This window comes from Babylonia areolata, chromosome 23 (genome assembly GCF_041734735.1).
Source record: "Babylonia areolata isolate BAREFJ2019XMU chromosome 23, ASM4173473v1, whole genome shotgun sequence".
In the NCBI taxonomy this organism is placed as follows: Eukaryota; Metazoa; Mollusca; class Gastropoda; order Neogastropoda; family Buccinidae; genus Babylonia; species Babylonia areolata.
Window position 1 is genome coordinate 19,572,338 of NC_134898.1, and position 23,674 is coordinate 19,596,011.

Genomic DNA, 23,674 nt, shown 5'->3' on the forward strand with positions numbered 1-23,674 from the left:
GTCTTTCCCTGTGGATAGCAGCCCGAATTTTACACAGAGAAATCTGTTGTGACAAAAGAGATATACAAATACAAATACATAAATGCGGCCGGTAGCATTAGCTCGCTGACTTGCACGGCGGCACACACACACACACACACACACACACACACACACACATATATATATATATATATATATATATATATACATATACATATATATGATATATATATATGTATATATATATATATATATATATATATATATATATATATACGCACACACACACACACGCACACACACACACAAACCACCACCACCACCACCACCACCACAACAACAATAACACTGCAGTTTCCCACACCACAACACACACGCACACACACACACACACACACACACACACACACACAGGGCATGGTAGTTTTCTACATCTTCTGTTTTCCTCTTCCCTTCCCCCCCCCCCCCCCCCCCCCCCCCCCCCCCCCAGCCCCGTTCCCCCTATTTTTTATTTCTTTTATTATTTTTTTAATCGTTCACTGATAGTGAACAGACACTAAATTAAAGAACGAGCACAGCATATCACAAAACAATACAAAACACACACACACACACACACACACACACACACATACACACACACACGCGCGCGCGCGCGCGCGCACGTACGCACGCACAAACACACATACACAAAAACCACACTACACCACATCACACTGTCTCCCACCCCACCCCACCCCACAGACATTTATTTCATTCAGTTATTTCATTCTACTATACTTTCTGTTCTTCATCTCGTTGTTGTTGGTGCTGTTGTTGTTGTTGTTGTTGTTCTTCTTCTTCTTCTGGGTATTATTATTACTGTTATTATCCTGTTCCCACACTAGCATCATCGTGAAGTTATCCCTGGAAACCCCGAAGGAAAATGACAAAACGGTATCATTTCTGAGAAACCCCAGTGACGTGCAAACAGAGCGCTCCGGTTTCTGTTTTGCACACTGAACTCCTAGGTCTTTTTCTTTTTCTTTCTTTCTTTTCTGTTGCATGCACACAGTTTCACCCTTCCCCTGCCGTCTTCTCCTCGCCTCACACCCTCCCTCCCTCCTTTCCACCAACAAACAGATAGAAAGGCGGACAAGACAGACAGATATGCAGATACAGAAATTCATTTCTGAGAAATACTTCCTGGCTTATTATAATATAACCCTCTCTTTTGAAAGCCACACAAACAAAGCGTCGCGTTTTCGGTGTCATCCACTCCACCCCCTCCACCCCTTCTCCTCTCACCCCCTATCGCCTTTCCCAGCCCCTCTACCCTCAACCGCGTATCCTTTGATTTCGATCGTCTGTGTGCAAGTACACAATCGTGTGTTCAGATAACCACGCAAACTGCCACTCGCGCGCGCTGAGCTACACCCGAAAAAGAAAAGAAAGAAAAGGAACATAATTTTTGGATCACACACACACACACACCACCACCACCACCACCACACCAATCCCCCACCTCAATCAGTGTCGTTTCACAGCTGAGTGACTAGATCAGGAAGCTATTTATATCAATCCCCGTTTACATAACGTAAGCGGCCACACGCGCTTGAGTCATTGCGACTATTCGTGGGCAAAAACAAATTGGAGACTAGATACATCCAGCAGACACTGGGATAAGAAAATCGCTAAAGTCACATTGATGTTTGTGAGGGTACGTTTTTTAAGCTGTGATTCTTCGTGTTCAATTCATGGACCGGGATTAATTGATTGTCGACGCTGTGCATATCGTCTGCTGTGTTGCGACTTCTGAACCTTCCGGGACGTCACTTGACGTAGGCCACAGGAAGTACGAGTGATCGCACGCTTTGTGTCTTTCTGTCCTTTGTCGATTTATTTATCTTTATTTGTTCTGTCCTTTATCGGTGTATTTATATTTATTTGTTTCGTTTTATTGCTTGCTTCTATCTGTCTGTGTCGATGTTTTTCGCTTGCTGGCGCCTGGATATGTACGTATGTATGAGTGAATGTGTGTAAATGCTGCGTGCATGTAAAAAACAACAACGAAATCTCTCTCTCTCTCTCTCTCTCTCTCTCTCTCTCTCTCTCTCTATATATATATATATATATATATATTTATCTGTGTGTCTGTGCGAGTGCAGATAAAAAAACAACAACTCTATCGACATTGTAAGTATACATGCGGGGGGAGGGGGGATGGTAGTGGGGGGTGGATGTGAGGGGCGGTCACCACCCAGACACGTAAACTTCTCAGAAAATCACAGTTTCATGCAAAGCGCTCCTCTTTGATAAACTGAATCCTGCGGGGCTTTAGTCTCGCCCGTCTTTACCAAACTGGCCAAATGGGGAAAGAAAACAATGAGAAAAAAAACCCTACTAATTCCCCCCTATGAAAAAGGCACTCGCACCGTTTCGCACTTCATGTTGCATGCAACCAAGGCCCACGAAAGGGAAGGAAAAACGAAACAGATAAGGGGAAGGGTAGTTGGGGGTGGAGCTGTTGGGAGTGGGGTGGTAGTGGTTGTGGTGGTGGTGCAGCAGCGAAATGAACAATTGAAAACAGGAAAACTTCAAGCATAGGATTTCCAGTGTGAAGTGAGCCCACGCATAACCCCTTTGTAATTCGTGATCGTATTGCTTTACTGTTAACAAAGCCGTTTGATGTGGACATAAAGAATAGAACGCCCTGCATGAGATATAATTATCTATGTATCATTGTTTCAGTAGCTGGCGTTTTGTTCAAACTTTCTCTCTGTCTGTCTGCCTGTTTGCCTCAATCTCTTTATCCCTCTCTCTCTCTGTCACTGTCTCTGTATGTCTCTGTCTGTCTGTCTGTCTGTCTGTCTGTCTCTCTATTTGTTTAGTTGAAACGTTTATTGATGAATTTAAGTCTTCTGCATTTTCTGGATATACTAGTTTCAGTGTACCAGCAATTAAAGTTTCAGTAAAGGGGAGGCGATCGGGAGGAGTTCTGTGTCTTGTCAAAGATGTGTTTGTTCCATTTGTGAAGCAAGTTGATGTGAAATCAAACAGTTTTGGTGCATTAATTATTGATAAAAATGTGTTTGGTGTTGACAAAGATGTGCTGCATGTGTATTCTTATGTGCCACCTGAGGGTTCTCCCTATTATGCTCGTTTTGACTGTGAAAATGGTATTGCGTTATTAGAGGAGTTCTTGACTGATTGTTTGTTAGCCTGCAAGGATGTTTATATATCGTTGTGTGGGGATTTGAATGGAAGAACTTCTAATGTCTCTCACTACTGTCAGAATGTTTCAGATATTTCAGAGTTCCAACATGTAAGCCACCCAGTCAGTGTTAATCGTTGTTCTGAAGATTCTGTACTTAATAACTATGGTAAATTGTTCTTGAACATGTGTACTGCCCTTGACTTGTGTATTCTCAATGGTATGTGTCATGGCGACCAAAACGGTTGCTACACGTGTGTCAGACAGTGGGTGCAGTGTGAATAATTATTTTCTTATGTCTTGTGACCTGTATGCATTGTTGTATGATTTTTGTGAGGTGCGAGTGTCTGAAAGAGTTGATTCAGATCATATGCCTGTGGAACTTCATTTTAGGAATATTGGTGCTGAGCCGGAAAGTACAAAGTTAGAAAATGAATTTATGTTGGATAAACTTGTGTGGAATGAGGATTATGCTGATGTGTATAGTAACAATATATCATCTGAAGAATATCAAGAAAGGATTAACTTTGCAATTAATCTTATTGATGTTGATATAAATCAAGCGTTAAGAGTGTTTAATGAATGCATTAAGGACGCTGCTGAATGTATGAAGAAACAAATATGTGTAAGGAATAAACTGAAACAGAAAGACTGGTTTGACGCAGAATGTCGCAGCAGTAAAAGAAATGTTCGCATGCTTCTTAACAAATTTAGACGCACTTTAGATGTAAACGATCGTAATTGCTTTAGGAAGGCCAGACGGGAATATAAGTATCTGCTAAAGAGAAAGCGAAAACTGTTTAACGCCTCTTTGCTATCAGTTGCCTCGATTAAAAATCAGAAAGATTTCTGGAACAAAGTTCGTAATATTTCATTGACACGAAAACAGCCTGTTAACAATATTAGTGAAGATATGTGGTTTGAACATTTTAAGACTCTTCTTACAAAAGATGTTGATTCTGACAATGTATTTCAGTGGGTGCAGGGGGAAGGGGAAGGGGGAAATTATTTAAATCGCCCGATTTCAATAGACGAAGTAATGTTTGCTGTACGTAAAATAAAAAGCCGTAAAGCTGCAGGACCAGATGGCATAAGTTGTGAATTGTTAAAGTATGGTAGTAAAACTAAATCAATTCTGAATTTTTTGTTGTTGTAATTTTTTAACTGTTGATTTAACAGTGGTGTCTATCCGGAGAACTGGACCGAGTGTGTTGTTTTACCTCTTTACAAAAAAGGAGATGTGAATAATCCAAGTAATTATAGAGGTATTTCTCTTTGCGATATTAGTAGTAAACTTTACAGCACTATCATTAATCATGTATTGCAAGAATAGTTAGAAGACAATAACATCACAGGCGAATACCAAGCAGGATTTAAACGGGGCTACTCTACTATGGATCATATGTATACTATGACGGCTTTCGTTCAAAAACAATTATCTTTAAATCGTAAATTGTATGTAGCTTGTATAGATTTTGAGAAAGCCTTCGACTCTATAAATAGAGCAATTCTTTGGCCAATCCTTTTGAAAGCTGGTGTTCATGGAAAATTGTTGAAATGTATAATGAGTATGTATGCATGTGTGAAAGCTAGGGTAAGGTGTGGGGGTAGGATGACAGATTATATCCAGTGTACTTCTGGGGTGAAACAAGGTGATGTTTGCAGCCCTATTCTGTTTTCTCTCTTTATTAACGAACTAACCACTGAAATTATTAGAAACGGAAAACATGATGCTCAGTGTGCGGGTAATATTTTAGAGTTGTTTATTCTTCTTCTAGCAGATGATGTTGCGTTAATTTCTGAAACTATTATTGGTTTCCAAACACAATTAAACAGTCTGTTTCGTTCTGCAAGTTCGCTTCAGTTGAAAGTAAACATGTCAAAAAGTAATATAATTGTTTTTAGAAAAGGTGGGTATTTTGGAATTAGAGAAAGATGGACGTATGGCGGGGTTATAATGCCTGTAGTGAATGCATATAAAGACCTAGGAATATATTTTTCAACAAAGTTTCACAGCTGCATGTAAGGATTTATCAAGTAGAGCTAAACACGCATTACTTTGTATTATGAAAAAATGATAATTTTAGAAAATCATTCTTTTGAGTTGCTTATGAAACTATTTGATTCACAGATACAACCTATCGCTCAGTACGGAGCTGAAATTTGGGGTCTGTCTAATGCTGCAGTATTTTGTGAGAATGTACATTTATTTGCGTTGAAAAAGTTTCTAGGAGTAAGTATGAAAACGCCTAATGATTTGATCTATGGCGAGACAAAAAGATATCCGATATATCTCAATTCTGTGACAAGATGTATCTCTTACTGGTTAAAATTAACACAAATGGAAGATTTTAGGTTGCCAAGAAAAGCATATAATATGTTATATAATTTGGATGTTAGGGGTAAGAAAAACTGGGTATCAATGGTGAGAATTAAGTTATATGAAATGGGATTTGGTTATGTGTGGTTACAGCAGGGAGTAGGGGATATAAATGGATTTATCCGTACATTTCGAAATAGATTAATTGATTGTAGATGGCAAGTATGGTCATACCACATTCAAGATAGCGATCGATTTGAGTTTTATAGGCAGTTTATTTCTATGCATTCACTTCCGATTTATCTGTCAATGACGATGGATAGGCATTTGAAATATATTATGACAATGTTTAGATTTGGGATTTCCGATCTCTCTCTTCATCGTTATCGCTATAGTAAATTGAATGATCACGATATTATTTGTCCCTTGTGCAGATGTGCTGAAGAAAATGAACTTCACTTCGTGTTACGTTGCCCTGCCTTAAATGACTTTAGGCTAAAGTTAATTCCACAAAAATATCATAGACATCCACCTCTGTTTCGACTTTCCTTGCTAATGTCATCAACAAATGAAACCATTGTAAAACAGTTCGTTATATACTCGTATAAGGCATTCAAAATCCACAGTTTGATATGTGATTAATTGTGCTTTTTGTGTGTGCATTTGCATTCTTAGACTTGTAGTTTGATGTTTTCTGTTCTACGTTGTTCTGGAATGTGACAATTTGTGTTCACTGATCCCCTTCATGAGGGGCCACGGCCTTTATTGAATATAAATGTTCGTTCTCTCTCTCTCTCTCTCTCTCTCTCTCTCTCTCACACACACACACACACACACACACACACACACACACTAGTGTGCGCGCGTGTGTGTATGTGTGCGAGGCGGGGATGGCGAGTGGGGGGGTGAGGGGGGGGGCAGACAGACAGAAACGAAAGAAAGAACGATGAAAGATAGACAGACAGACAGATAGAGAGAGAGAGAGGAGACCAGTACAGAGACACATCCAAACACATTTTAAACTTTTTCCTTTGATATAACCAGTTCAGTAAACGAGAGACGTCATGCACACAGTAGACACACAGGGTAGTAATGTATGAGACCAGAAGAGGGACTGGGCTCACGCCAGTGGAAAAGTACAAATAAAACACCCATCCTCAACGTTAGGGTGAAATTTGTATAATGAGAGGAGTATGCGATTTAAGGGTAGATTACAAAACTTCTAATACTACTGCTGCTGCTCAATTTACTTCTACTACTACTACTACTACTACTACTACTACTACCACCACCACTGGTACTACCTCCACTACTCTATCCGTAAATAAAAGAAAAATTCAAAAGGTTCTTTAAATCTTTTAACAATCGATGTTAGGTCGCCAAGATGCCACACACCAGAGGCGACCCTGCACTGCTGTTGAGTCAGTTCGGTGGTGTTCAGTAGTGCCTGTTAGGGTTTAAAGTACTTAGGACACCACTTACTAAACCCCCTACTGGCGACAATAATCGGCTAATCGCGGAGCCAGACTGAGTGAGTGCTCCTCGGCACCACGCCCCCTTGAATCTGCCGACACCGAAAGCCTTGACAAGACCCATCAAAAACACTGAAAAGGAGGGGAAACCAAAGGGGAGTCACCATGAAAGCAGAGCATGAAAGGCTACAGAACGTAGGACATTTTTTTAATCGATGATGAAGAAGGAGGAGGATGCTGTGGAGGTCCATTTTAGGTTTGGGGCTACGTGACAAGGCTGTATTTCCTTTCATAATGATACCCCTGTGTCAACCAGGCTCAAGAGATTCAGATACAGATGTTTGTAATGTTAGTCAGGAAAATAGAGTAACACACCAAAAGACGCATCCATGAAGTGGATGATACTCGACTGTGTGGTACATGGTCCAAGCCTTCCCACTTCCGCCCATAACACATTCAAATAGGCTCTTTGCATGACTTCGTTTTCGTCATGATTCCACAGAGAGGTGTACGTTCCTTACGTTTGTACAGGTGTAATTTTAAGTAACAAGGAAATACTCAGATTATTCCTAATGGACGGGCACAATAGCCGAGTGGTTAATGCGTTGGTCTTTCAATCTGAGAGAGTCCCTAGTTCTAATCTCGGAAACGGCGCCTGGTACGTAAAGGGCGGAGATTTTTCCGATCTTCCAGGTCAACATATGTGCAGACCTGTTTGTGCCTGAACCCCCTTCGTGTGAATACGCAAGCAGAAGATCAAATACGCACGTTAAAGATCTTGTAATCCATGTCAGCGTTTGGTGTGTTATGGAAACAAGAACATACCCAGCATGCACCCCCCCGAAAGTGGAGTATGGCTGCATGTATGGCGGGGTAAAACGGTCATGCACGTAAAAGCCCACTCGTGTATGTACGAGTGAACGAGGGAGTTGCAGCCCACGACGGCGACAAGGAAGAAGAGTTCCAGATGTTTATTGTCCCTGGTGTTTCACTGACACTGCCTGGCGAACCGTTTTTACAATCAGTGTACTTAACGGGCAGACGTATCAGGTTGGGTTGGTCACTCTCTAACATTTTATAATAATTTCCATTGTTTTAGGAACGCAAGCTTCACCGTGCAGAAGACAGACTGCAGTCCAGAAGGCATAATGGCGGATGGCAGAAAGAAACGTGCTGCAGCTGAAGGCGAGATGGAGGAGGACGAGTTAATGGCATGTGGCGCCTCTTGCCGGAGGCCCTTGGTGAATCAAGCTGGAAAGTCTGAAAAAGACAGTGACTCAGCAGACACTGCTTCCAGCAACCCTGATGACAACGAAATACTTCATCTGCCGACTAAGAACAATGAACCTGTATTCCAAAAAGAGATTTTAAACACCATGATTTCTTTCACACCAGAGATAGAGGATTCCAATATTTACATGAAAGAGCAGTCTGCTAGTAAGACTCTCTATAACTTAGGGGCTGATGCCAGCTCTTTAACAACGAATCATTCCAATATTGACGCAGAGGGAATGCATTTTGACAAGAAATGCGTATCTTCCGATGGGTCCAGCGAAATCACCACCACCCAAAAGAGTTCACCTGTTTATGACAGTCTTGTTGGAAAATGTAATGACCAGGTCGATTTGTCTGCACTTTCTGACTCTTGTGCCAACCCAGCAGTTGCAGCCTTTGCTGCGCTTCCGAACTCCCCAAGCCATTTATGTAGCCCCAAGCATACACCATTGCATGAGCGCAGTATGCACAGGACACAACCAGACAAGAACATTTTGGATGTGATCGAGAAGCTAGGGCAAAGATGTCCAAATGGAAAATATGATACAATATGTGGGCGTTCTGATCTCAAGTCAACGGGGTACATGGGCAATGCAGGGGGTGAAATCAAATCTGACATTAGTGGAGGTGTAGATCCATTCCAGACAATTTCTAACAATTCCAGGCGAACAGATCATGCCACCATGAAAATGATGACACAGCAGCCGACAGAAAAGGAAGCTGGCCTTAAGGAAACTACCTTGGAAAAGGACGCCATAGACCAAGAAAAGACGCCAGAAAAAGACATCAAAGACATGGAAAAAACATCAGAAAAAGACATCAAAGACATAGAAGAGACATCAGAAAGGGGCGCCAAACTCAAGTATAAGTCACCAGAAAAAGATGCTGGAGACCTTCAAAAGACAGCAGGGAAAGGCGCCAGTGACAAGGAAAAGACACGAGAAAAGGGTGACACAAATCAGGAAAAAGGACCAGAAAAGAACGCAAATTTCCAGGAAAAGATACGAGTAAAGGACTACAACCTTCAGGAAAAGACACCAGAAAAAGACATCACGATTCAGGAAAAAGGACCAGAAAAAAAGGCAATTTTCAAGGAAAAGACACCAGAAAAGGAAGACAACCTTCAGGAAAAGACACCAGAAAAGGAAGACAACCTTCAGGAAAAGACACCAGAAAAGGAAGACAACCCTCAGGACAAAACACTAGAAAAAGAAGGCAACCTTCAGGAAAAGACACCAAAAGAAGACGTCGCAGGTCAGGAAAAAGGACCAGAAAAGGACCTCAACCTTCAGGGAAAAACAACAGAAAAGGACCCCAACAGCCGGGAAAAGACACGAGAAAATGTCGAAATAGGACTGGAAAAGACACCAGGAAAGAACGCCAGCAGTCAGGAAAATGGGCCGGAAAAGAACGCGGATGGACCACAAGACAAGGACGCCAAACTTCCGGAAAAGGCGCAAGAACAGGACACCAAAAGTCAGGAAGAACCGCCAGAAGAGTGCGCCAAATTGTCAAGCAATGAAGGAAAGGATGTTGCTCGGCCGATAAACTGTCTTCAAAAATGCAAAGAAAACAAACATAAAACTTCAGAGCAAACAGAAAATACAACAGCAGGACCACAGCGTGAACGGTATGACTCAGCACAGGACATTTCAAAAGACCCTGAGGAATCCAGTACACCGGAAAGGGGAGCGTCTGGAACCAAGACTACAGCATTCAACAATCATTGCACGTGTGTAACAGATACTGAACGAAAACATGAACAATCTGGTACAGAACTGAACAGTGAGCACAGTGTTGAGGATCCAGAAGGTGACATGGGCCTTCCAGAGATGTTTGAAATATCTTGCGCTGGTGGGTCAAGAGTATTTCAAACCAATGAGTTGGCTTTTTCAAAGTCGACATCACAAGTAAAACGAATGCCTGAAGAGTCATTACCAGACACAGAACAACCTTCTCAGCTGTTGTTTGAGACAAAATCAGCGTCAGAGCAATACCCATGTGAGTCTTCTCAAACAAATACGTCAGAAGGATTGGGTTCATCAGAGTCAACATCACAAGCAGAGCAAGTGCCTGAAGAGTCATTACCAGACACAGAACAACCTTCTCAGCTGTTGCTGGAGATTAAATCATTGTCAAAAGATTACTCTTCTGAGTCTTCTCACGAACCGAGGTCACCATTTCAAAGAAATGCGTCAGAAGGATTGGGTTTACTAGAGTCAACATCACAAGCAGAACATGAGCCTGAAGAGTCATTAGCAGACACAGAACAACCTTCTCAGCTGTTGTTGGGGACAAAATCTGACACTCTGAGGTCACCATTGGTGACAGAGAGAGATTTTCGCCAAGCACTGTCATCCATTCAACCAGCGTCCAAAGCCGGAAATATCACTCCTCTACTAGCTCCAGGAGAACACGATCCTCTTCCCCATGACACCAGTTTGCAATCACCAAGCACAGAACAACCACCGTCTCAGCTGTTGTTGGAGACAAAATCAGTGACAAGAGAATACTCTTGTGAGTCTTCTGACACACCGGGATCACCATTTCAAACAAATACGTCAGAAGAACTGGGTTCATCAGAGTCAACTTCACAAGCAGAACATGTGCCTGAAGAGTCATTACCAGACACAGAACTACCTTCTCAGCTGCTTTTGGGGACAAAATCAGCGTTAGTACAATACCCATGTAAGTCGTCTGACACACCGAGAGCACCATTGGTGTCAGAAAGAGATTTTCGCCAAGCATTGTCATCCATTCAACCAGCTCTCAAAACAGGAGACACAATTCCTCTACTAGCTCCAGGAGAACACGGTCCTCTGCCCCATGACACCAGTTTGCAATCACCAAGTACAGAACAACCACCGTCTCAGCTGTTGTTGGAGACAAAATCAGTGACAAGAGAATACTCTTGTGAGTCTTCTCACGAACCAAGGTCACTGTTGGTGACAGAAGCAGATGTCCGACAAGCATTGTCATCCATTCAGCCAGCACCTGAAGTAGGAAACACCACTTCTCTACTACCTCCAGGAGAACACGATCCTCTTCCCCATGACACAAGTTTGCAATCACCACCTCAACTTCCTTGTGAGGTGCAAGTGCCTGGAAACTGCATACAGGAAACAGGATGTCTGCGGGAAAGCGTGGCACAAAACGCATCACATCTGCAGACCATTCCAATCCAAGAGACATTCTTGCCCCCGACTGAACCAGTCCATATTTCACCAGCGGAGCCCCGTGGTTCATCTCCTCAACCACCTGACTCTCCTCAGCAGCCTCAGACAGACTCCCGAAGACTTCCCCAAGAACAGAGCCAAACATCTGGGGTCACTGGGAGCTCAGGACACAGGGAGACACAAAGACATTCAGCAGTATTCAGGACCAGACGCTTTGCTTGTGGCCGTGCCCAATGTCCCTTCAGCGACGTCATCAGATTGAGAGCCAGACAGAGAAACCAGAGACGCCAGGCTGACGCTGCCTTGCAAAGAAACCAGGACCTGTTCTATGACTTTGTGGTGGACTTGCGTCACGGAGCTGTGGACATGGGGGAGAGCCGGGACCTCACTCCTGATACAGAAGATGATTTAGACCTCCGTCAGCAAAGGCACAGTGAGTTGCTTCCTGTTTTGTTGCGTGTTTCTCCTAATTCTGTTGCCTAACACATTGTATATTTCCAACTAGTCTGCCTCAAGCATGTGTACTAACTCTTCTTACACAAGCATGCGCTTAGACTAACTCTACTGCCTCACACATGTACACAAATCCTGCTCCCTCACACGTGTATACCAACTCACACACAAGTATATTGTCAGCTTCTGTTGCGTCTCAAATGCATGCAGTCTAACTCCAGTGCCTCACACATGTATACTAACTCCTGTTTCTTTTTTTACTTTCTCATACACGTACACCATCTAACCCTATTACCTCACATATGTCTAAATGTCATCTGCTGTATGCATGTGTATTCTCTCTATCGCCTTCCACATGCATACTGTCTATCAATATCTGCTGCCTTACGCAACTGTACTCCCTCTCTCTCTCTCTCTGTGTCTCTCTCTACTGCCTCACACATAAGTACTGTCCAACTCTTAATAAGTATGCTAACTGCACTGTCACACACGTGTTTTCTGTACACAAAATCTCACTTTTTTCCCCCAATGTTATTTCCTTTCCTTTCCCCTGTCCGTGTCTATATATGTCCGTCTGTCTGCCTGTCTGCCTGTCCCAGGCTGTCTCTGTCTTTGCCTCTCTCCCCTTCCCTCCATCCCTCCATCTTACTCTGTGTCAGTTTGGCCACATCCCTTCCCTGACTGCCTTGGTCTCTAGCTTGGTTTGGCTTTGTTTGATTTTTCAACAGCTGCTACATCAAGACGAGAGAGAGAGAGAGAGAGAGAGAGAGAGAGCGTGTGTGTGTGGAGGGGAAGGTTATAAGGGGGGTACGTTTTTTTAGCTGTGTATTACTCGCACTCGCTTTCCGTGTTCATTAGCAATTCTATTTTCCTCTCATTCACTCTAGATCAAAATTATACATGATTGTATGCCTGATATGATTTGTGTTTATAAATAAAATTGTGCATCGACACCGGTCGATGTGCCAATATTTTCACCGTAGGAAAACCATTCATTTATTCATTCGTTCATACTCGCTCTCTCTCTTTCTGTTTCTCATACCAAACCATGATCCCGTTCCTTTTCCACAACCACCGTTCCTTCTTGTAAGAGGTGAACTGATGTAAAGAAAACAAGAGAGGCAAGGCCTTCAAGACTCACTTGTGATACACTTTTAAAAAAATCTAATCGTTAAAATGTGTTCTGTATTTGTGATTATAAAGCTTAGGCTTAAAAGAAGAAGAAAAAAGAAGTCCTAACGGCAGATTCGAACCCCGGGTATCCGGTGAGAAGAAACTGTCTTACCCATTACACTATCGGGGTTCCATAGGTGACGTTCAAAAATATAATATTTAAACATGCTTTTTTAAAAGGGCGATAAATCGATTGCGGTATTCGCAGTGAGAACGCTGTTTAAATCATATTATTCTGGTGTATCTTGGGCATTCAAAAAATCTTGTTTACACAAGTGAGTCAAAAATCACAGCGTGAATACACTGCAAAAGCTGACGAGGCAAGGTTTGTATTTTCAGGTCTTCCACGCCAAATCCTTGGGGCCAGAAATCTGATGTTTCGCTGTTGGGTGAGTCTTGAAAGCTAATCAGTGCACTGTAATAGCTTTTGTGATAGTGATATACAGCAACAACAACAATTACTACTACCGCTACTACTGCTACCACTGTTACTACTACCAGGAGATACTGTGGCAGAATCGGTTAGGCATTGGACTTCTGATTCAGTGTTCACCAGTGATCGGTGTTCGCGGCCCCGTTTTGTCATGGTGTGGTGTCCTTGGGAAAGGCACTTTACCGCGTTGTTCCTCACTCCATGTAGGTGTGACTTTGGTTGGGGAAGGTTTGAACGGCGGAAAGAGAGGATTCGGCCTTGCCAATCCATACCGAGGTGTAGAAAGGTGGATATGAATTCACTGTCGTGACGGCCCTAGAAGGCTTTAAAACCTTTAGCGTAACCTAGATTACTCTTGAGAGAGAGAGAGAGAGAGAGAGAGAGAGAGAGAGAGAGAAGGAGGCATACAGAGAGATGGAGTACACACACACACACACACACACACACACACACACACACACACACACACACACACCCTATCTATCTATATACAAACACAGAGAACCAAAGAGAGAGAGAGAGACAGAGAGAGAGGGATGAAGCAGAGACAGGGAGACAGACAGAGAGAGAGAGAGAGAGAGAGAGAGAGAGAGAGAGATATGAGGCAGGGAAGGAGACAAAGAGAAGAAAGTAGAGGAAAAAAACACCCGCACAGACAAAAAACAACAACAAACAGACAGACGGACAGACAGGGTATTTCTTAACAAATGATCCATGGTGTTTCCTAAACAAGTGACCATTATTTCAGGCGTTCTGCCGTGCCCCAGGAATGGCCAGACTTCCACTCCAGCTCCACCCCATTCTAGGTAAGTACTGTGAAGACGTTGGACAACCGTACTGTGTCCCATGAGCAGATATTTTGCAACCATGTCAGTAAATACAAGACCAAGTGAACTGGGGAAGGGGGGTGTCACTTCTATTTGAAATTGACGCTTACATTAAAAAAAAAAAAAAGTCTGCCATTTTCGTCAGACACTATAAAGTCAGTATTGATTTCAGCTCAGTGCGGTTGCTTTTGTTCTAGTGTGTTGTTAATGATGTGGGAATAACTGAAAGCGTGTTTATTTATTTATTAATTTTTTTTAAACTGATGTGGGAATGGTTATCTGAAATATTGCTTTTCTTAACTGCCATAGTGTGAGAGAGCTTCTCAAACGTTCTTTTGTGTGTTCCATTACATCATTTCCCTGGCATCGCAGATACCGATCTGATGTCTGTCATCATACGGGAAGTGCTGAACCGAGGAGGGCAGGGCGTGGCTACTCTCTGCCTGGTGTGTCGAGCACGTGCAGCCAACGTGCACACCTTCCACTGCCACCACCGAGTGCTGTGTCTTCACTGTGTCCTTGGTCAGCGACGGTGCCCCCTCCCTGCCTGTGGCATGCCTGTCGTCTTCTTCTGGATCACTGGGGACTAGGGAGTGTAAGTAATAGTGACCGTGATGCACGGTTGTTTAGTTAAGTCGTGTTGGTGGTTGTTGTTAGTGTCGCTCTCTCTCTCTCTCTCTCTCTCTCTCTCTCTCTCTCTCTCTCTCTCTCTCTCTCTCTCTTTCTGCTGAAATGTTAAAAACTGATAATAAAATTACTGTACCATTTCTGACAAAATTATTTAATGCTCTGTTCGATAAAGGACTGTACCCAAAAGAATGGTCCAAAGCTATTATCATTCCCATTTTTAAGAAAGGCGATATTGATAATGTTGATAATTATAGAGGGGTATCCCTGTTAAGTATCATTTCTAAGTGCTTTACAAAGGTGTTGAATAATCGATTATATAATTGGTTAGAAAATAACGAGATGATTACAGAAGGTCAAGCTGGTTTCCGAAAAAACTACTCAACTGTTGATCAGATTTTTAACCTGTATACTTGTGTTCAGAAATGCATGTGTCAAAATAAGAAATTATACGTTGCTTTCGTTGATTTTAGAAAAGCATTTGATTCTGTAAGACATGATAAGTTGTTACAACATTTAAGAAAACAGGGTGTATCTGGTAAATTCTTTAAGTCTTTGAAAGTGATGTACGATTCATTGTTAGCATGTGTCAGGGTTAATTCACAATATTCTGAATTTTTTTGATTGTCCACTTGGTGTACGACAGGGATGTGTCATGAGCCCTACTTTATTTTGTACATTTATCAATCAGATTGCTGAACATATGTCTGTGTCAGGTAGACATGGGGTTCAGTTGATACCAGGTAGCATGGAACTGTTCATATTGCTTTTTGCCGATGATATTGCTTTATTGTCAACAACTCCAATAGGACTTCAAAATCAGTTGAATATTCTTAAATCATGCTGTCAGGTGATGAAGTTGAAAATTAATGTGCAGAAGACAAAAATAATGGTGTTCAGAAAAGGCGGATTTTTAGGTAGGCATGAGAAGTGGTTTTTTGAAGATGAAGAAATAGAAGTAGTAAATGAATACTGTTATTTAGGGTATACATTCACATCAAAGATAAGTCCCAAAAAGGGGACCGAACATCTTGTTGTGAAATGCAAAAGGACAACCATGAGCCTTGTGAAGGCTTTTCAAAAGTATAAAGAAATGTCATATGCAGTATTTTTCAAAATATTTGATGTAAAGGTACAGCCTGTTCTGTTGTATGGATCTGAAATTTGGGGTATGAATAGACTAGAGAATGTAGAAAAAATTCATTTATTAGCATGTAAGCGATTCTTGGGAGTGCCAGTGAAAACACCAAACAAAGTGGTTTATGGTGATCTTGGTAGATATCCGTTATTTATAAACTCGTTATTAAATGTTATAAGGTACTGGTTGAGAATACTACAGATGGATCAAAATAGATTGCCTTACATGGCTTATCAGATGTTGCTTGGATTAGATTTAAATGGAAAACAGTGTTGGGCTTCTCAAGTTAGAGAAATATTATGTACAACAGGTTTTAATTTTGTGTGGTTGGAACAGGGTGTTGGTGATCTGAAAGGATTTCTTATTACTTTCAAGCAAAGACTTATAGATATCTTCATTCAAGAATGGTCGGGTACTATTAGTGATAGAGACAGATATTCATGCTACAGATCATTCAAAGTTGTATTTAAAAAAGAAAAATACATAACAAATGCTGATGAATATTGTTTCAGAGTGGCGTTGTCTCAGGCCCGATTTAATGTGCTTCCTTTAAATAACAATGTTAATAGGTACACTGAAAATGATGTTTTAAAGCATTGTCCTTTTTGCCAAGATGAACTAGAAGATGAATACCATTTGTTGTTTGTTTGTTCTGTATATAATGATTTACGGACAAAATTTCTTCAAGACTGTTTAAACATGTCTCTTAGTTCACTTCTCCGATCAAACAACAAGCAGAGAAATTTCCATGTATCAAAATTTATTTTCCATGCGATCAAAAGGAGAAATCATATACTCAGACCTAATAAAGTAGAATTAATGTCAAGTCCATGAATATTATGATATTGTGTCATCTGTTCAAGTGTTATAATACCCCTTCCCATGCCCACCCCCAGTCCCCTGGTTTTGAATTGTGGTCCATGGCCAAAGTTCATTAAAACAATTTCGTTCGTTCGTTCTCTCTCTCTCTCTCTCTCTCTCTCTCTCTCTCTCTCTCTCTCTCTCTCCCCCTCTGTGTGTGTGTGTGTGTGTGTGTGTGTGTGTGTGTGTGTGTGTGTGTGTGTGTGACTTTCTCTCTCTTTCTCTCTCTCTATATATACATGTACATATATATATTTTTTTTCATCATAATTTTGGCAGTAAAATGGTGTGAATTCGTGTGACAATGCACGTGAATGCTTTATTCGATGTTTTGTTGATGAACTTTGACCATTGACCAGTTCTTTTAGATCATTTTGTATTAAGATCAAGGGATGGTGCAGTAGACTGATGACTTGCATGCTTAAGTATGTTGGATCATACCTGGCACTACAGAAATTCGAAACACCATTGAAGTGACCCAGCAGTAGCACAAGGTCTTCTCCTCTTGACGACCTGAAACTGCTAGCTGCCTGTGGTCTACTGGCACTGAGACTGCAGCATAGGACCTTTGGTATGGCTGTATCATGGGGTACTGGGAATGATCGGCGTGAGTGCATAGAAGAGATGATGGGTTCGCCATTGATATATTTTGGAGATATGCATTTCTTTGTTCACCCCTCTCCCACACATACCAGACCAGATGTACTTTCATTGCAAAGCCATAACCAAAGCAATGCTTTCGATAAGGTACCACTCAAACTCATCGAATATTCAGAAATAGAGAAAGTTCATTTGCTAAGAAAACGAAGATAACAGAAGTTGTTAGAGAAAGTTTCTTTGTCGAGGAAACAAAAGTGGAAAAATAACATTTTTTCACTAACTGTTTTCAACAGGGACGGGGTTGGCGCCAAGGCACGAAGGAGACGTGTGCACGTTTGGCCAACTGCTAAGGACAACCAGGGCTGATAAATGAGGCACTTCACATTTGGAATACAGCTGATCTGCCCCTGTCAAACACAGCCGGTGCCTGTGGTTCTTTCAGTCTGTCATGATCCAGGACCAGGACATGGTGTGAGATCAGCAGACAGGATCACGACACTTGCCTTGCTCTCAAACAGACAACATTTTGTCAGCATTGAGTGTTTAGCAAAAGCAGAGTGATCACCATGACTACACACAGTGCGAACATAAACATAGTGATCACCATGACTACACAGTGCGAACAAAAACAGAGTGATCACCATGACAGCACAATGCAAACAAAAACAGAGTGATCACCATGACTACACAGTGCGAACAAAAACAGAGTGATCACCATGACTACACAGTGCGAACAAAAACAGAGTGATCACCATGACAGCACTGTGCGAACAAAAACAGAGTGATCACCATGACTAGACACAGTGCGAACATAAACAGAGTGATCACCATGACTACGCAGTGCGAACGTAAACAGAGTGATCACCATGACTAGACACAGTGCGAACATAAACAGAGTGATCACCATGACTACGCAGTGCGAACATAAACAGAGTGATCACCATGACTACACAGTGCGAACAAAAACAGAGTGATCACCACGACAGGACACCAGAAACAAAGTCTTCTGTTGTTTTTTTTCTTCCTTTTTTTATTTATTTATTTTTTTTTTACTACTTCCTCATACCAGATGAAACTTCTTGCTTGTCCGAATATTGGATTCACCTGAATGTGTGGCTCACACGTTTAAAGGACGTGAATCAAACACAAGAAATGAATGCACACTGCCACTGCCGACTTTCACAGCCATTGAAATAAGAGGAAGGCAGGGTGTGTGGGGAGGTTGTGTGTGAGTGGGAACAGCTTGGAATGGACACGCCTGCTGCAAAAGGTTTGGCAAAGCAATCCAGATACCACACATTGAGGGTAAAGATAAGGTATAGAACTAGACAGAACAGGTGACGGTGGGGTGGGGAAGGAGGGAAGTTCAGGTTTCTTTGTGCTTCCTGGCTTGACTGTGAACGTATTCTGTGGTCATGGCTAAGGTGTTGTCGTGACCAGCCTGTTTCACCTTTGAAATGTAACGTTCCACGCTTAGGGGTCTTTACAACATTTGCGCGAGTGTCATGACACCTACCAGGGTTAGCTTTTTCAAGGGGTATCTCCTTTAATATGTGACACTGGGTTCAGTTGCAGTCTTGCTAACAAGTTATATTACAGCTCCATGCGCATCAAAGTATCCAGTTTAGACCAGGATTTTCATGACAGGATATTGTGTTGCTGCTGTTGATGATGGTTGGCATGCGCTCTCTCTCTCTCTCTCTCTCTCTCTCTTGTTTCTTTCTTTTCTGATGAAATATAAAATTTTCAGGTGAATCTAATTTAGATTCATCGAAACCAAACAAGACATGGAGATATTCTCATGAGTCTTTACATTTTGTTCAGTTACAGATGTACCAATAAGAATAACTAATACTTGAAAACAACTCGTTGATTACATTTTCACATCTAAAAAACCCCCCACAATATTGCAATGATTTGCTCACCAACATACGGACGGCTGCAGTAACAACTTACCAGTATGTTTTACGTATATGTTATCTTCGTAAATAATAAACTTGGAAAAGGGTATCAGAATTCCTAGGAGCTGTCATAAACTAAGCAGTTACATATGCTTTACTCATTTGAAAATGACAGTCTTTAATCCTGATAATTAAATATAACTTATTTTTGGTTTACCTGTTCAGAAGTCCAGACGAGGCACCTTAAACGTGGTTCCATATATCATTTCTGAATAGTAATGATAGATATGCAGCTTTCAAAACCAAATATCAAAGGTAATCCTAAACTTCTGTGGTTGTCAGAACAGCTGCAAAATATAATGAATTGAAATATTTTCTTCTGGCAACTGGAACTAAGGAAGAGTTTGTTAACCTAAGAAATAATGTCAATCATTCAAAGCTTGCTGCCCCCAAAACATATATTCAAGATCTTGTAACATCTAAAGCTGACAACAGATCTATTAGGAAAGCAATTAACCAATTAACTAACAATGGTATTTGTTCTAGATCCACGCCACTTAAAGAAATGATAAAACTAATTCTCATTTCAGTGAAATAGCTGGCAAGGCAATAACAGCTGATAATTCTCTTCTAAACGACCTTGAAATGTTGCAATAGTTTTGCAGCTACAAAACAAAGTCATCTGATTTTAATATTCCCTTAATGGGAATTCACGAAGTTTATAATGTCTTGGTTCATTTAAAACAAATGGATTAATGTGGTTTAGATGATATTGATAATGCTGAAACTATATGCTCATGCTATTTCTGAAACTCATTTTATATTCAATTTTGTGTGTGGGTAAAAACAATTTCTGAAGGCTTTTAAAGTTTATAATGTTATACTGCTTTGATGATCTTGTGATCCAGCTGAGCTCTCTAAGTACAGGCCAATATCTACTCTATCTGAACCGTTGGAGAATCACTTAAGACAGCACATTCTTAATAATTTTGATCGTTTTCATTCATCATCTTAACCAGTCCGCGAATTTGTTATATTTTTTCCCTTCAATGAGGGCTTGATGAAAACATGCCTTATGTGCTGCTCCCCCGCCCCCTCTCTCTTTCTCCCCTCTATCTTTCTCCTCCTCCCCCCCCCCCCCCTCTCTCTCTCTCTTACTTATTCTTCCTACTTTTTGTAAATGGCTAATTATCATACTTGTATTTTTCTTTTTGCTTTCTGGGGGTTAAGTTTGATTTGTTTTGCTCCCCGTGTAGCTTAATATCAATTCTTCAAGCAGCACACATAGTGTTCATTTTCCCTCGGTTATTTTCATTATTGTTTCTGGCAAGACTGCTTATACATAGGACCACCGCTTCTCACCTCAGCACTGCTAAGTTCTTTTACGATTTACAGAAAAGACAGCGAACTGCAGACAGCAGATCGTTTGTATTGTTTGGTTTTTGTAAAGACTCATGTTGACTTACAGCAATCAAACACCAGACGACATGTTATTGCGGATGGGTCATCTCAAAAGAGTGCCTTTGTCAATTCTTTGTCAGTCCCCGTTCGTTTCCATTCCATGAGAGAGAGAGAGAGAGAGAGAGAGAGAGAGAGAGAGAGAGAGAAGGTCTTTTAACAAGAAGAGGGGGCGTGACAATGGTAATGCACGGTGCAATATGCTTGTTCCATCAGAGAGAGATGTAGGTATGACGTGCAGTGTCTTTGGGATTGTGTTTTGTACATAATGAATGGATATATATATATATATATATATATATATATATATATATATATATATATATATATATATATGTATATATATATTATGTTTATATTTTTGTACATAGTGAATGCACACACACTCACCACCCACCCACCCACACTATCTATGTATCTGTCTATCTATAAACATTCACAGATATGTTATATTCAGACACGCACCAGACATACTATCACTATGGTTGATTTCTGACTATAAACACTTTTACAAACTTGTTTAAGAAGACTCGGCCCAATTTTTTCTTGTGTTCGCACAATCTAAAGCTTCCCAAAATATCTTTACATACTGCATTTTGGTGTGTGTGTGTGTGTGTGTGTGTGTGTGTGTGTGTGTGTGATTTATTTAGTGTTCTGTGAACACTTTAATTTATATTACTTTCTCTTGATTTCTTGTAGAAAACAGCCGAATTGTGTGGGTTTGTTGTTGTTGTTTTTTGTATATGCACATATTTTGAAATGAACTATATGTGACAATTTTGATTGGTGGAATTGTATTTTTATACGATGTTTTATATTGATGACATATGGATGTGTGTGTGAGTGTGTGTGTGTGTGTGCGCGCGCGCGTGTGTGTGTGGTCGTTCTGGTTAGAAAGTTAAAAGTTGAAAACACTTGTGTTTATAAGTTACTGAAATGCATTTATTCCACAAGATCGAAGTCACTCATTCTTGAAAAAAAAGTGTGTATTGATATTAATTTTGATACAGTTTCATATCATCATTTTCAGCGTTCAAATTTCTTGTAAAATTCAGGTTGCAATACACTCTTTTTTACGCTTTTCTATTTCAAATGCTTCTTTAACCGGAAACTCCCGTTTAGATCAATGTTTGTTTTTAAGAAAATTTATCGTTTCCAGTTTTATTCATTTTTTCAATTTTTTTACACTATACCAGGATTACACACATACATTAACAATGACAGTAAACTAAGTAATCATGATAGAAAAAAGAAAGAAAAAAAAAAACGAAACGAAAAGAGTAGACAACCCAACAAAAAAACAACAACAGGATACTGACTGGTTAACGTTTGAATTTAAATAGGAAGAAGAAAGTGCTGACAAGAGGCGATAGATTAAAGTTAGACATTATAAACATCGGATAAAAGATGATGGATAAAGGTTTGTCAACCACACAATAGTAAAGCATAAGTAGCCTTGCGATTGCTTTTGATACTTTGAACTTGAAATCCCAACACAATAAATGGAATGCTTTCTCAAAGCATATGTTTAACCAATTCCTCGGTAGAATGTGTTCTAAGCATACTATTCTATATCGTAGATTAGCCTAATTTCGTCACCAATGCATCATTTCTAATAAAGCCAGTTTGGTTTTCTGCAATAAGTTTAGAAAGACATTTTTTATACGGTTGGCTATGCATGACGATCTGATTTTATGTACAATATTTAGGGATACTGGCCTCATGTTCTCAATGAAATTTCTGGTTTGGTCACCATAATAAATACATGTGATGATTCCCTGTTTGTGAATGCAAGAAAACGTACCTTTTCTAAAACTGGCGTTCAATGACCTAACAATAAAATTACTCATTCTACACCATAGACACTTAAAGAATTCTGCCGAATTTCTTTTCACTTTATTCTTTTGTTTTTCTTCCTGAATTAGTTTACTTATTTATCTTATTCTATTTTATTTTCTTTCTTTCTATATTCTATTTGTCTTTAGTTGATTTTTTTTTCTAAAAGCCTGATTAAGCGCGTTGTGTTACGCTGCTGGTCAGGCATCTGCTTAGCAGATGTGGTGTAGCGTTTATGGATTTGTCCGAACGCAGTGACGCCTCCTTGAGTTACTGATACTGCTGTGAAACCATTCATACCAGGACTTTTATTGTTTGATATATTTTTTTAAATACCAAACTAGTCTCTTCCTGCGTAATATCACCCTCCAAATCATGTGCTTCATCAAAATGTGAACATGGTATATCTTTAATAAGTTCATTTATTCCGCATTCTTCAACGGTGAAAATTTTATACAGATATTCATAGAAGCTTTGATTTTCTTTTAAAGTTTCATTTTGATTACTAACTTTGCCGTGTACACCATTTAACCAAGACATTCTTACTTATATACTGACGATTTTACAAATAACAAACATCTTTAGTCAGTTTTCCTCCACCAGCCATCCATCTTGTCCTTAATCTTAAAAATAACCCCTCTGTTGTTTATTTCTCTCTCCAGAATTAGTGTGTGATGGCCAAGAGGTAACGCGTCCGCCTAGGAAGCGAGAGAATCTGAGCGCGCTGGTTCGAATTACAGCTCAGCCGCCGCCATTTTCTCCCCCTCCACTAGACCTTGAGTGGTGGTCTGGACGCTAGTCATTCGGATGAGACGATAAACCGAGGTCCCGTGAGCAGCATGCACTTAGCGCACGTAAAAAAAACCCACGGCAACAAAAGGTTGTTCCTGGCAAAATTCTGTAGAAAAATCCACTTCGATATGAAAAACAAATAAAACTGCACCCAGGA

General features: G+C 40.7%; 1 protein-coding gene across 2 annotated transcripts; it reads left to right on the plus strand.

Annotated features, from left to right (window-relative positions):
- The first annotated feature begins 1,587 nt into the window (after window positions 1-1,587).
- LOC143297931 (uncharacterized) lies at window positions 1,588-20,448 on the plus strand. 2 transcript variants are annotated; one of them, XM_076610523.1, is made up of 6 exons: window positions 1,588-1,816; window positions 8,067-11,851; window positions 13,384-13,433; window positions 14,226-14,283; window positions 14,677-14,899; window positions 17,824-20,448. In XM_076610523.1, the coding sequence occupies exons 2-5, from the start codon at window positions 8,116-8,118 to the stop codon at window positions 14,892-14,894; spliced, it is 4,062 nt and encodes a 1,353-aa protein (XP_076466638.1). In that variant the 5' UTR covers window positions 1,588-1,816; window positions 8,067-8,115; the 3' UTR covers window positions 14,895-14,899; window positions 17,824-20,448. The 2 variants fall into 2 exon arrangements, with proteins under 2 accessions (XP_076466638.1, XP_076466637.1); XM_076610522.1 differs by lacking the exon at window positions 13,384-13,433.
- The last annotated feature ends 3,226 nt before the right edge of the window (window positions 20,449-23,674 follow it).

Coding starts and splice junctions, on each gene's coding strand:
- LOC143297931 (XM_076610522.1), top strand. CDS start 8,116: ATGGCGGATGGCAGAAAGAAACGTGCTGCAGCTGAAGGCGAGATGGAG. Junction 11,852..14,225: donor CCTCCGTCAGCAAAGGCACA/GTGAGTTGCTTC, acceptor CCATTATTTCAG/GCGTTCTGCCGTGCCCCAGG. Junction 14,284..14,676: donor CCAGCTCCACCCCATTCTAG/GTAAGTACTGTG, acceptor CTGGCATCGCAG/ATACCGATCTGATGTCTGTC.